Genomic DNA, 13,273 nt, shown 5'->3' on the forward strand with positions numbered 1-13,273 from the left:
TTCCAATATATATAAAAACAGAATAAAACATTAAACTTTAAAAAAAACAACCTTTCCCTATACAAGATTGCCTTCAGACGGCTTTGGGGGGTCGGATAATTCCACACCATCCAATATTTTTCCAATGAAAATATGGACATCCTAAGGAAAAACGTGACATTCCAGGATCAAATCAGAAACCGGAACAGCTTCCCTAAATCAGGGATGTCCCTAGAAAATAGGGACACTTGGAGGGTCTGCATATGTATTTACTGTAAATACAATTATTCTGGGCCTTAGGTGGGTGACTGTGAAGAGCCTACATATTACAGTGGTACCTCGGGTCACAGACGCTTCAGGTTACAGACGCTTCAGGTTACAGACTCCAGTAACCCAGAAATAGTACCTCGGGTTAAGAACTTTGCTTCAGGATGAGAACAGAAATCATGCAGTGGCAGCAGGAGGCCCCATTAGCTAAAGTGGTACCTCAGGTTAAGAACAGTTTCAGGTTAAGAACAGACCTCCAGAACAAATTAAGTTCTTAACCCAAGGTACTGGAAATGGAGAAATGCAATTCTACAAATAAACATACTGCAAAATTTTGCTCAGTTCTCACTTTGGGTTGAATTATTGTCAAATTGAGAAAAGGGATTTTTACTGCAGTATCACGGCAGACAGATAACCATCTGGCGAAGTGGAATGAATTATCCTGCTGTACTAGCCACAGATAATTAAGGTGAGCTGAAGTTTGTTTAGAAACTGCTGAGGTGTTAGCCAGAGTACAAATTGACACTGTCCCTAAGCTGTGTTGACTCTGCCCTGCTAGTAGAAAGCACTTACTGTGGGGCTAAGGTAAACAGATTGGTTAAGTATACACCAGGAGCTGATCTACATGGTGAAAAGAGCCATTTAACCACAATTTAGAAGCCAATATACTTTTTTCACTTTTTTTTTTAAGGCTGAGGAATTTCATCTGGTGTAGGTGCAACTCCAGAGTAAGTTTTAAGGACATAACCATATACCAGGAATGGAGAACCTTTTCCAGCCAACGTTCTCCCATGGGCAATGCTTCGAGGGCCAAATGCAATTTTTTTGGTGTGGGGCCACAGGCAAAAGTTGGGGAAACAAGGGATCTAAGTCTTACCTTTATACATTAGGCCACACATTCCAGACGTGCAAAGTTTGGAAGTTTGCAAACACACTCACCTGCACCTACCTCTGTCTCCACTTTGTTGGGGCATACGCACACCTAACTGAGGTGTCCATGCATGGTGGTGGAAGGACGTGGAAGGCAGGACCTAATCATTGATGGTGGTTGTAGATCAGACACAACAACAACAACAACAACAGCAACATATTATTTATACCCTGCTCATCTGGCTGGGTTTCCCCACCCACTCTGGGTGGCTCCCAACAAAGTATTAAAAACATCATAAAACATAAAACATGAAATTAAACTTCCCTAAATAGGGCTGCCTTCAGATGTCTTCTAAAAGTCAGATAGAGATAGTTGTTTAATTCCTTGACATCTGATGGGAGGGTGTTCCACAGGGTGGGCACCACTACCAAGAAGGCCCTCTGCCTGGTTCCCTGTAACCTCACTTCTCACAGTGAGAGAACCACCGGAAAGCCCTTGGAGCTGGACCTCAGTGTCCGGGCAGAACGATGGGGGTGGAGACGCTCATTCAGGTATACTGGGCTGCGGCCATTAGGGCTTTTAAGGTCAGCACCAACACTTAATTGTGCTCAGAAACATACTGGGAGCCAGTGTAGGTCTTTCAGGACCGGTGATATATGGGCTCGGTGGCCACTCCCAGTCACCAATCTAGTTGCCACATTCTGGATTAATTGTAGTTTCTGGGTCACCTTCAAAGGTAGCCCCACATAGAGCGCATCACAGTAGTCCAAGTGGGAGATAACTACCGTATTTTTCGCTCTATAACACGCAGATTTTTGCTCCTAAAAAGGAAGGGGAAATGTCTGTGCGTGTTATGGAGCGAATGTGTGTCCCTGGAGCCGAAAAATGAGGCAAAAATCAAACCGCGCTTCAGGGAGAAGGGAGCTCCGTGAGACAGGAAGCTGCTTTCCTTCATTCTGCCTCAGGGTCTTACTGCCCACCCTGCTCTGTTTCGTTGCTGTGTTTGCTCAAACGGAACAAAGAGCAGGGAAAGCCCCTCCCCTCCAGGCAAGTAGAGAGGAGAGCAGAGCGTCCAAACAAAGAGCAGGGAAAGCCCCTCCCCTCCAGGCAAGTAGAGAGGAGAGCAGAGCGTCGCTCTATCCTCTCCCTGCTCCGGAGGGAACAATGTTTGTGAAGGGAAGAGAGATTACAGGTTCGGCTTAAAATTCTGATTTGACTTCCTGCTTTTTGTTTTTGGAGACACACAGCATTCAAATATGCTTTCTTCCATTTAAAAGGATGAAATCCTTAAACAGTGTTTTGCCTGTAAATTCATGTGATCTGGAAGATTACAGTGTCTGTACCTCTTAAGGGATGGCAAAGCTTAGGTTTCGCTGCTAAATAGTTCTTAATGCAGTTAAAATGCTTTCTTCTGTCATGCTGGTGGGAGGGAGAGGGAGAGGGAGAGAGCGCACGCTGGCTGGCTTGGGTGGGTGGGTGGGGGGAAACTTTTGCCTTCCTTTCCTCACCTTATAGCCCTCTCCTGCATTCTTAGCCTTCTGTGTTTTTCCTTCCCTCCCCACTTAAAATGTGGTTACAAAGCATGGATCCACATGGATCCTCAGGATCTTTGCATTGGGTCACCCCAAATTCACCATCAGAGCACACAGCATGTCCATGGCTACAGCCTGCCCCCCCAAAATCACACACCCATTGTTGCCTGGGGCTGCAATGGTGCAAAAACGTGGTTACAAAGCATGGATCCACATGGATCCTCAGGATCTTTGCATTGGGTCAGCCAAAATTCACCATCAGAGCACATAGCATGTCCATGGCTACAGCCTGTCCCCCCCCCCCAAAAAAAAATCACGCACCCACTGTTGCCTGGGGCTGCAATGGTGCAAAAACATGGTTACAAAGCATGGATCCACAGGGATTCTCAGGATTTTTGCATTGGGTCACCCCAAATTCACCATCAGATCACATGTCTGTGGCCACAGCATGAAGCACAAAAATGATACGTCCACTGTTTCATTCAGAATATTTTTTCCCTTGTTTTCCTCCTCTAAAAACGATGTGCGTGTTATGGTCAGGTGCGTGTTATAGAGCGAAAAATACGGTAGGTATCTCACATCTGCTCTATGGCCATTCCCTTTATATTCAGACATGTAAAAACACTTTGTAAATATGGCAACACTGTTACTACATTGCAAAGCAGAAAAGCTTTACTAGCTAACATCCAGAGCCTGATAAAAATCCTGGAGCAACCATGAACTTGATGGCAGTGAACTTGCATCTCCTCAAAAACAACCTTGGATAATATCAATCTATAATATGCCCATCTGATTTGCTGTTGATGTGGGATGGGATGGCTGTTTGGTTTTCACACACGCGCACACACAAAATCAACAGATGTTTGTGGAAGTTGAATCCCAGTAAAACATTCTCTTCGGAGCTGTGATTTAAACATTCCTGCCAAGTGTCAGCCTTGGGTGAATTTTTACAACCATTTGTATTAGCAGATCTGTAATGGATTCGCAGACAGATTTCTTGCAGTCCTGTCTTCCTCCCACTTGCCCTAAGTTCTCTGCAAAACCCACGGTAAGTCTCTAACTGGAAACCAGGTTTGCAGTTTGAGTCTTGGCAGATAGAGAGGTGGACTACAGAAAGCAACACAGAAAGCTTGTGAAGGGAAGATGAAGCCAATCTCATCCCTTCAAAACAAGACTGAAAAATACCAGATCCAGGCCCAGCATAAGCATGCCACCCCTGGGTCCAACTACTGGCACTTGCTCAAAGATATTCCCACAATGCACTGGTGTGACACCACATGGGGGCATTATGGGAAATTTCAATAGCAGCTTCCACACCCTGTTGTCCTGTGCTGTTCGGAGCACCGGTGTTGTCTGCTCCCTCTAAGAAATCTGACAAAGACTCACCTGCAAAAGGTGGGAGGGGGAAGGGGAACACACACCAAAGCTTATTTTACCAAGGGTCTTTGCAAACTGAACGCTAGCCATGATTAGATCAGCTAGGTCCATTTAAAGCAATATAATAACTCCCTCAACGTAAAGCGTCTTTAAGGCTCCTGAAATCTGTGGGCTTGAATGCTGCTTCACTCTCTGATTTATATAAAATGGTTTCAGAATGTGTAAATGATAGGGCTGGCGCTTTTTTTAGTTGATTAAGAAGTGAAATTAATCACTCAAAAAAGCATTCTGATCAGCTAAAGAAGTGCTTTGGATTAATTGGGACATACATTTTAAAAACAGTTATTATTGATATTTTTAAAAATATTAGCACATAGTAAAAACTATGGATTGCAAGTACCATCCATGAGGAGTCCTCCTTGTTTCTCACACAGGAGATTCTCGGTATGCCTCTTCAAAGATGGTTCTTGACGCAGTGCATACCTGAGTCTTCTCTTAAAAAACAACAGTATGCCTTAAACAACAACAAAAACCTTGTCTTATTTGTGCCCAAATTTATGCAATTTAATATATGAATGGCACAGTAATTTAATTCAATATATTAAAGGCCACATCTGCACCAAACTTTTAAAGCACTGTTGTGCTACTTTAACACCCATGTCATGGGAATTGTAGGAGAGCCCTATTCCCCTTAACAGAGCTACAGTTTTCGGAATGGCTTAACACTCAGTCTTGTGAACTCTGGGAATTGTAGCTCTGACACGGGAAGAGGGGATCTCCTAACTGTGCTCTTTAACAAGCTACAGTCCCCTTGAAGCCATGACTGTTAAAGTGGTGTAACAGAGCTTTCAATGTAGGGTGCAGCTTAATTTTCCTTGTCCCTGTTAATGATCTTCCCCACCAGCAGTCATGGGCGTAGCCAGGATTTATTTTAGCGGGGTGGCTGGTTTTATGTTGGGGGAGAGAACTGAGTTACCTGCAATGCAAATAGTCAGTTTGTTAAGTATTTTTATTTATTCCGGTTCCAGTTCATCAATATCAGGCCTGGAACTGGAAGAAGAAATGATTTCCTTGAATCAGTGGATTGATAATTTGTTGTTGTTGTTTAGTCGTTTAGTCGTGTCCAACTCTTCATGACCCCATGGACCAGAGCACGCCAGGCACTCCTGTCTTCCACTGCCTCCCACAATTTGGTCAGACTCATGCTGGTAGCTTCGAGAACACTGTCTAACCATCTCTGCCGTCCCCTTCTCCTTGCGCCCTCCATCTTTCCCCCAACATCAGGGTCCTTTCCAGGGAGTCTTCTCTTCTCATGAGGTGGCCAAAGTATTGGAGCCTCAGCTTCATGAGCTGTCTTTCCAGTGAGTGGATTGATAATATGATAACATAATAAAGAATGTATAGGTTAGGATATTTTGTATATATATTCATATATATTTCCCCCCTTTACACACTCTTTGTATCACTTTATAATTGAAAATTTCGCAATAAAATATCAATAACAAAACGTATTTTTATTTATTTACTTGATTTAGGGGGGGCAGCTGCCCGCCCCCGCTATGCCCATGCCAGCAGCTAGGAACTCTTCTTGCACATCTCAAGGGAAGCAGAACTATCTACATTTTTCTATCTATCCATCCTTCCATCCCCTTCTAACTTTTCCCTGCAAGTCAAATCAATGAGCACTGTGTATTATCGTGGGCGCTTTGGGAAAGACGCGGCAGAGGCAGAGCAGAGGGTATCAGTTTCCTCTGGGCCGGATCAGCTGGGAGAGAAAGAACCGGCAGAAAACAAAGGCATATTTTAAGGGGAGAGAGAGCAAAGGTGATTTCCTGTTATGTTGTCTCTCCCGGAGAGTTCTGCCGCCCTCCGATGAATAGTTTCAAACTGCTCCCCCAACCGCTCCGCCTCGGGTGTGTGTGTGTGTGTGTGTGTGTGTGTGTGTGTGTGTGTGTGTGTGTGTGTATCTCTGCCATGGAGCGGGACACTGGTGCCCCCCTAGGTCATTGCATTCTCTGCCATGCCCTGAAAAGGAGATTAGCTGGAAGCTGGAAAGAGGGGTGGGGGTGGGCTGGGGTGAATTGCTGCTGGTGAGCGAAGATCTGCTTTCTATTTTCTCCCCTAGATTAAATGCATCTGGATCCACGTGGAAAGAGCTTCCTTTGGCCACTGCGGAGCAAGTTTTCCCAGAGATATTTATGGGGGTGGGTGGAGAAGCGGGGATACAGCCAGGACAATGAAAAGCCTCTTTTCTTGCAGAGAGGGCAGCTGCGGCAGACTTAAGCCAGAAAGAGAGAGAGAGAGCTCCCTTTATTTCAGTTGCTGGAGAAAGAAAACAGAAAGTTCAAACAGGATTGTTTAAGCAGAGATGGAGATCAACACCTCGCCGTCGTTGTTTTTCATTAGGGATATTTATGGGGAAAGGAAAGCGCGCGCGAGCACGCGCTGCTGCTTTTTAAAGTAAAAAAATGGTTTTTGGAAATCCAGCCTGTTCTCTGCCCCCCCCCCCCGCCTTTTAGATTTATGCTCCTTCGACGGTGTGGGTGTCCCGTCCGCCACCTCGGAGACCCAATCCCTTCACAAGGATCACCTTTATTTTATTTTCTGGCAGCCGGAGGCAGAAACGAGAAAGCGACAGATGGAGAGGAGCGCGCGCCTGCAACTTTCCAAGGGGATAAGCAGAAGAGCCAGGGGTGGGAGACGACAAACAGTGACTTATAACTGATGGGAGCGGATGCGAGCCTCAGGTCATGCAGTTCCTCGCTCCTTCTCGTCTTCCACCCCCCAACAACCTCTTTCCTCCCTTGCAAAGGAACAGAGAGGCGGCGGAGAGGGGTGGGACCAGGAGCGCGCGGCGCAGAAAGAGGAGGAGCCGGGGCTCCTTGGCTAGGAGGTGGAAAGTGAAAAAGGGGGCTGATTCCACCAGCCGCACACAAGCGAAGCCGGTCTCGCCTGTGCAGCCAGCAGCCCGAGCCGAGATCGACCAGCAGCGCGATTTCTCTCTCCTCCAAAACTTTTTCTTGGGCGACGTCTCCAAGTCCCTCGGCGCGCCTCTCCAAAGTCGCCTTCCTTCCCGATGTAGAGAAGAGGAGCGCCCACCCCTTGTACCAGCCAGTTCCCTCCGATTTCCACAACCCCCCCTACCTCAACCCGGACTTTTCCAAGAGGGGTCGACCTGGTCCCCGAGAGAGAGAAGGGGGCGGACCCCGGAGGAGTCCCTCCGCCGCGCGGGGTCAGGAAGGAGAGCTCTCTCGGCGGCGCGAGGGTCTTGCCCCGGAGGGGGGCGCCGCCGCGGAAGTCTCCGCCGTCGGGCTCCTCCTCAGCGAGGGCGATGGTGGCGCTGCTGCTGCCGCCGCCCGCCTTGCTGGCCGCCCTGGGCGGGCTGTTGGCGAGCTGGGCGCCGCCGCCGGCCGCGGGCGCGTCGTGCGAGCCGGTGCGCATCCCGCTGTGCAAGTCGTTGCCCTGGAACATGACCAAGATGCCCAACCACCTGCACCACAGCACGCAGGCCAACGCCATCCTGGCCATGGAGCAGTTCGAGGGCTTGCTGGGCATCCACTGCAGCGCCGACCTGCTCTTCTTCCTGTGCGCCATGTACGCGCCCATCTGCACCATCGACTTCCAGCACGAGCCCATCAAGCCCTGCAAATCCGTCTGCGAGAGGGCCCGCGCCGGCTGCGAGCCCGTGCTCGTCAAGTACGGTCACGCGTGGCCCGAGAGCCTGGCCTGCGAAGAGCTGCCCGTCTACGACCGAGGCGTCTGCATCTCCCCGGAGGCCATCGTCACGGCCGAGGGATCCGGTGAGTGACGCGCCCGACGCCACTGCCATTTCCGCCCCGCCGGCCTGACCTCCCCCCCCATCCACCCCACCTCCCAGAACACACTCACACACACTTCCAAGACGCCCCCATGATCTCTGCCCCCTACCTTAAACCTTCTGGCACTCCCTTCCCCAGCAACTCCCATCAGAGGCGCCCTCCAGAAATTGTGCACTCCAACTCCTATCAGCCCCAACCAGCGAAGCCAGTGGTCCAGGAGGATGGGAGTTGGCATTCCAGCACGAATCTGGAAGAGAAACAGGATCCCTTGTGCTGCATGATCCTGCAGCAGATCTTGAAGTTTCTGAAGCCCCCTAATCTTCTCCTAGGATCATCTAACCAATACCGCCTTGAGTATTGTGAAATAGAAAGGCAGTATACAAATTAAAAGTGATGATGATGATACGCTCAAGTTTTTCTGGGTCCACCAATGCCCCCCACGCCTGGGCAGAAGCTTGTCTTACTGCATCCATCCACTATTTACATATTTCCCCCTCTCCATTTAGCCATCACTCTCCTTCATTCAAAGTAAGCCAGGCCAATCCTTCCAGTTTCCATGTCCAAAATTTAAACAGCTTGTTGCGCAATTCCAACAACAAAAAATCTCAGTGAGGCCTGCTAACCTTGCCCATTTCAGATTTCTCCCCCCCCTTTCAGTAATCCAATTTGATCCCAGAAAACTCAAGCCAAAAGCACTGTGGAATCAGCCATCTTTCCTCACCTGCTCCCCCAGTGCTCTTTGATCTTCTTCTGGTCCCCTGGAATGTGTAGCTTCCTGTTCTGAGATGGCTGCATCATAGATGTCCACCTCCTGCTTATAACCATTACTGCTCACCTTACCTGATTTTGGCAAACCACAGCTCTCAATACTTCTGAAACCCTCCGGCTTTCATCACCTGAGACAGTCCTCGCTCATACCGTTCCATACTCATTCCCCCTCTGCATCTGTGCTGGTGGGGCACTGCCCCACCAACCTTTCAGCCTGCCTCACCCAGCCTGCACCTTCCTGCTGGTAGGGTAGTGGCCCTGGTTGTCAGATTCCCTTCCTCCTTAATCTCAGTGTTGCCCTTGTAGAACTCAGCAGGGAGGAGGATGGGGACAGTTGACTCTGGCGCCACCTACTGTTAGGTTCCCAGCCTTTGGCCGACCACTCCCAATGGGCACCAGCCAACAACACAGCCTCTCTGGTTTCAAATGATTACCGTATTTTTCGCTCTATAAGACGCACCAGACCACAAGACACACCTAGTTTTGGAGGAGCAAAACAAGAAAAAAAATATTCTGAATCTCAGAAGCCAGAACAGCAAGAGGGATCTCTGCGCAGTGAAAGCAGCAATCCCTCTTGCTGTTCTGGCTTCTGGGATAGCTGCGCAGCCTGCATTCACTCCATAAGACGCACACACATTTCCCCTTACTTTTTAGGAGGGAAAAAGTGAGTCTTATAGAGCAAAAAATACGGTAAGAAGTCAGCCAGCCTCCTTTAGTTCCTCACGTTCTCTCCTTCCATCTGTGTTATCACCGAAGGTTGTTATTCAGGGGTGTCACTTATTCGTTCCAAAGGTTGAAAGTTTGCTTCTTTAAGCGGTTGATTTGTTCAATTTTGAAAGAGGTGGTTTACAAAAGGTGATTAAAAACAACGCGTCCAGCAAAAGCCGTTTAAAACCCCAGCTGTTGCTTTAAAACAGTATTGCAACCATCACACCAATACAGTTCACCTGTTCCTAAAACCTATCAGCCTCTCCCCAAAGCCTTGAGTGAAAAGAAGTGTCTGAAGATGCTGCCGGAAACTGAATTAGTGCGGGCAACAACCACGCCTCCAGGGGGCGGGGAAATCACAGGTAGAAGGAAACAGGGCCATCACAAAGAAGGCCCTGCCCTCGTGTCACCATGCAATGGGCTTCTGCTGTTGGTGGGGCCAGGAGCAGGCCTCCCCAGCGAATCTCAAATCCTGGGCCAGCACGGGCAAATCTTTTCAGGAGTGGGGTTTCCATTATATTCTGTGGAAAGAACTATTGGGGTTAGATCAAGGGGCCATATAGAACAGCATCAATCATGAACTAACTCTCTCTTATAAAAGCCCTCCTGCATAGGGAATGCACTCTAACTAACCCCTTGATCATTTTCACTACCCTTTCCCACACATTTTCCAGCTCTAGATGTCCTGTCTAATACTACCAGTATATAGCCAGACAAATCGATGTTCCTCAGAATAAAGAACACCTAACAGTCTTCATCACTTGTAGTCAATGTTCAGTCTCATTCCTTTTGATGCCCATACATTCCTTGTACTTTCTCTCTAGGATCGAGTTGACAGAAATCACATGGCAAAATTGTTCTTAGACTGACTCACTTCAGACCACATCATGGGGATCATATAACTGAATGCCCTCTTATAGTGAACAGCAAACAATTTCCCTTCGTATAGAATACTAGATGCCAAGGGGGGAGAGTGCTAGACTTTTCATTGTGCAGGTTTTTCTATGTGGGGGTTTGTTCTACGTCAGGTATAGGAAATTGGATCTGGCTGGTGGGCAAGATCCTGACACGCCCCCCCCCCATCTTTGGGCCACTTTTTACATATGGCCCGGGCTGCCCATCTGTCAGTCACCTGGCTTTACCATGGCATTAGATCAGGCATAGGCAAACTCAGCCCTCCAGATATTTTGAGACTACAATTCCCATCATCCCTGACCATTGGTCCTGTTAGCTAGGGATGATGGGAGTTGTAGTCCCAAAACATCTGGAGGGCCGAGTTTGCCTATGCCTGCATTAGATTAAGACAGAGGGTTTCAACCTTTTTGAGCCCATGGCGCTTTGACCAACTGCTTTCTTTCTCTGGCACCCCTGTGGGGCTCAGGAGCCCAGTTACGTCAGCTCTTGCCTGCAGAACCAGCAGCTCCTCACCCCTCTTTGAACACCCTCCCTTGCGGAGCATTCCCTCAGGCTCCTCTCCTCTCCTTAAGAGTCCTCTGGGCAGCTGCTACCACTGTCCCTGGTCTCTGAGCTGCTGCCTCACCCCAAAGAGAGGTGCCTCCTCTTGCCAAGGGGCCTGGGAAGATGATGCCCCCCAGCCTTAGTGGCCTGATGGAAAAAGAAGCATGAGAGGGCATCAGAGGAGGGAGGGAAGGAAAGAAAGAGGGACAGAGGCCAGTGTTGCCCACAGCACCCCTGACCATCACTCAAGGCACCCCAGGGTGCCATGGCACACCGGTTGAAAACCACTGGATTAAGCGTTTCTTTTTGCAGCCCACCTTGAATGCAAGACCCACTACAGAGGAAGATCCCTGTAGCTGGACCCAGCAGCTGCTGGTCAGCTGGTGGCAACGCTTGCTTTTCACAGCGACCGGTTCCACTTGGGCCAAACCAGTCCCCGTGGGGCTTGCATTTAGCACCAAGTTTAAAAGGTGCCAAAGGAAAAGTTTGGAGCACACTCTGAGGCTCCCGGTTGCTTCTTTGCAGCCATTGCCTTTTACCTGCCCCACAACTGACAACACATGTGATTTGGAGGGGAAACAGACTCCTGGGCCAAATTAGATGTTCCCTTACCTTTGCTTTACATTGTGGGGGATCCTTAACAAATGTGACTCTCTAGCCCTCTTCAGGAGTTTTTATTTCTGATCAGGGAATTCCTCGTGTTGTCTTGGTGGGGTCCTTGCTGTCCTCCAGGAGTTTGAGACATGGGAAGCCTCATCTGCTCCTGGAGGTGTCGCAAGTGCTGCAGAACTTGCAGAAATCAGGGTTTTGCACCATGTGGTGAGTCTACATGGGTAGAAGCAGACTCCTCACTTCTAATGGTGGACCTTCAACTCACAGTGGTGGCAGAGCTGGGGGGTTGGAGCTGATGGGCTCATTCCTGCACCAGCCCCACCACACATGTCTAAAATTCCCAGATTACAAGAATTCCCAAAGACTGCTTCTGTTTGCAGGTTGAAGTGATTGCACCCAAGAAGTCACAGCACTTCCATATTTTGTCACGTTCTGTTCCCAGCTTGCCCCTTCCTGCTGTTTTCTCTAGTCTCAAATCCTTTCCTAAACTCAGGAAATCATTGAGGATCTAAGCTCACAGACTGTTAAGGTAAAGGTAAAGGTACCCCTGCTGGTACGGGCCAGTCTTGCCAGACTCTAGGGTTGTGCACTCATCTCACTCTATAGGCCAAGAGCCAGCGCTGTCCGCAGACACTTCCGGGTCATGTGGCCAGCGTGACAAGCTGCATCTGGCGAGCCAGTGCAGCACACGGAACGCCATTTACCTTCCCGCTGGTAAGCGGTACCTATTTATCTACTTGCACTTGGGGGTGCTTTTGAACTGCTAGGTTGGCAGGCGCTGGGACTGAACGACGGGAGCACACCCCGCCGCGGGGATTCGAACCACCGACCATGCGATCGGCAAGTCCTAGGCGCTGAGGTTTTACCCACAGCGCCACCTGCGTCCCTCACAGACTGTTAGATAGACTCAAAACAGAATGTCTATGGAATCCAAAGGTGGCTTTTCACCACCAATTATTAACCTACTGCTTAGAGGGCTGAAACGGATGTTAACTATAAATACATATAATGTTCCCCAGAAGCCTTTTCAAACCCCGCCAGGGGCAAAACAAACAAAAAACAGTTTGGGGAGGGGTAATTTGAAACAGAAATATGGTGAGGGCGTGCAGGAAGGGGTTAAGTACTCTCCCTCCCCCCTTGTGATTTCTCTGCTTCTCACCATTCCAAGCAGGACTGATTGTAAAGAAAAAGAAAAGGTGGCTGGGGTTGAATTGTGCAAGTTTCATGCAACATCTTGTTTGACCCTTGAGCTAATGGTGGCAAAATCCTAGAATAGTTTATTTTTGTTAGCGTCTCACTGGCATGAAACCCCATCCCCTTTTTATACATTGTGGGAAGGAGAGACCTGTAGCCTTACTTCAGGGGGTAATAATAATAATAATAATAATAATAATAATAATAATAATTATTATTATTATTATTATTATTAAAGACCAGTGCTGGAAACGGGGAAGTAATTTGCAGAATTAAGCAAAGAAACAAAACAGGGAAAATGGTGCTGTTGTTTTAAAAAGGTCAAACATTGCTATAGGGGAGAGGAGTAAGTGCTATTTTGTGGAACAAGGAGTTGTGCTGCTTATAAGAAATTGCGCTATGAGTACTATCAAACAAGTAGGCATCAAATAAACCTATGCAACCTCTCCTGCTGAGAGCCAGTATGGTGAAATGGTTAGAGTGTCAGATTAGGACTGCTCAACCACGTGGTGTCCATGGACCAATCACTATCTGTCAGCTATCTTCTTACAGGGTTGTTGTGATTCTAAAAGGGGCACTGTGCTGAGCTCCTTGGAAGAATAGCTTGATAGGAATTCAACAATTAAGTAAAGTAAAACATAGTATTGCCATTGATGTGCTAGCTGAGAGGGAAGTCCTGTTGGATTTCT

The 13,273-nt window shown here is 48.3% G+C and overlaps 1 protein-coding gene across 2 annotated transcripts in view; it reads left to right on the forward strand.

Moving 5' to 3' along the window:
- Nucleotides 1-6,570: 6,570 nt before the first annotated feature.
- Nucleotides 6,571-13,273, forward strand: part of FRZB (frizzled related protein) — a 33,820-nt gene continuing 27,117 nt past the window's right edge. The window contains exon 1 of one of the 2 annotated variants that reach the window (XM_081183168.1): nucleotides 6,571-7,826. In XM_081183168.1, the coding sequence (XP_081039294.1) occupies nucleotides 7,358-7,826 (469 nt within the window). In that variant the 5' untranslated portion in view covers nucleotides 6,571-7,357. The remainder of the gene's footprint in view (nucleotides 7,827-13,273) is intronic. The other variant, XM_081183169.1, reaches the window with a different exon arrangement.

Source organism: Podarcis bocagei (genome assembly GCF_964188305.1).
Source record: "Podarcis bocagei genome assembly, chromosome: 1".
NCBI classification, from domain to species: domain Eukaryota; kingdom Metazoa; phylum Chordata; class Lepidosauria; order Squamata; family Lacertidae; genus Podarcis; species Podarcis bocagei.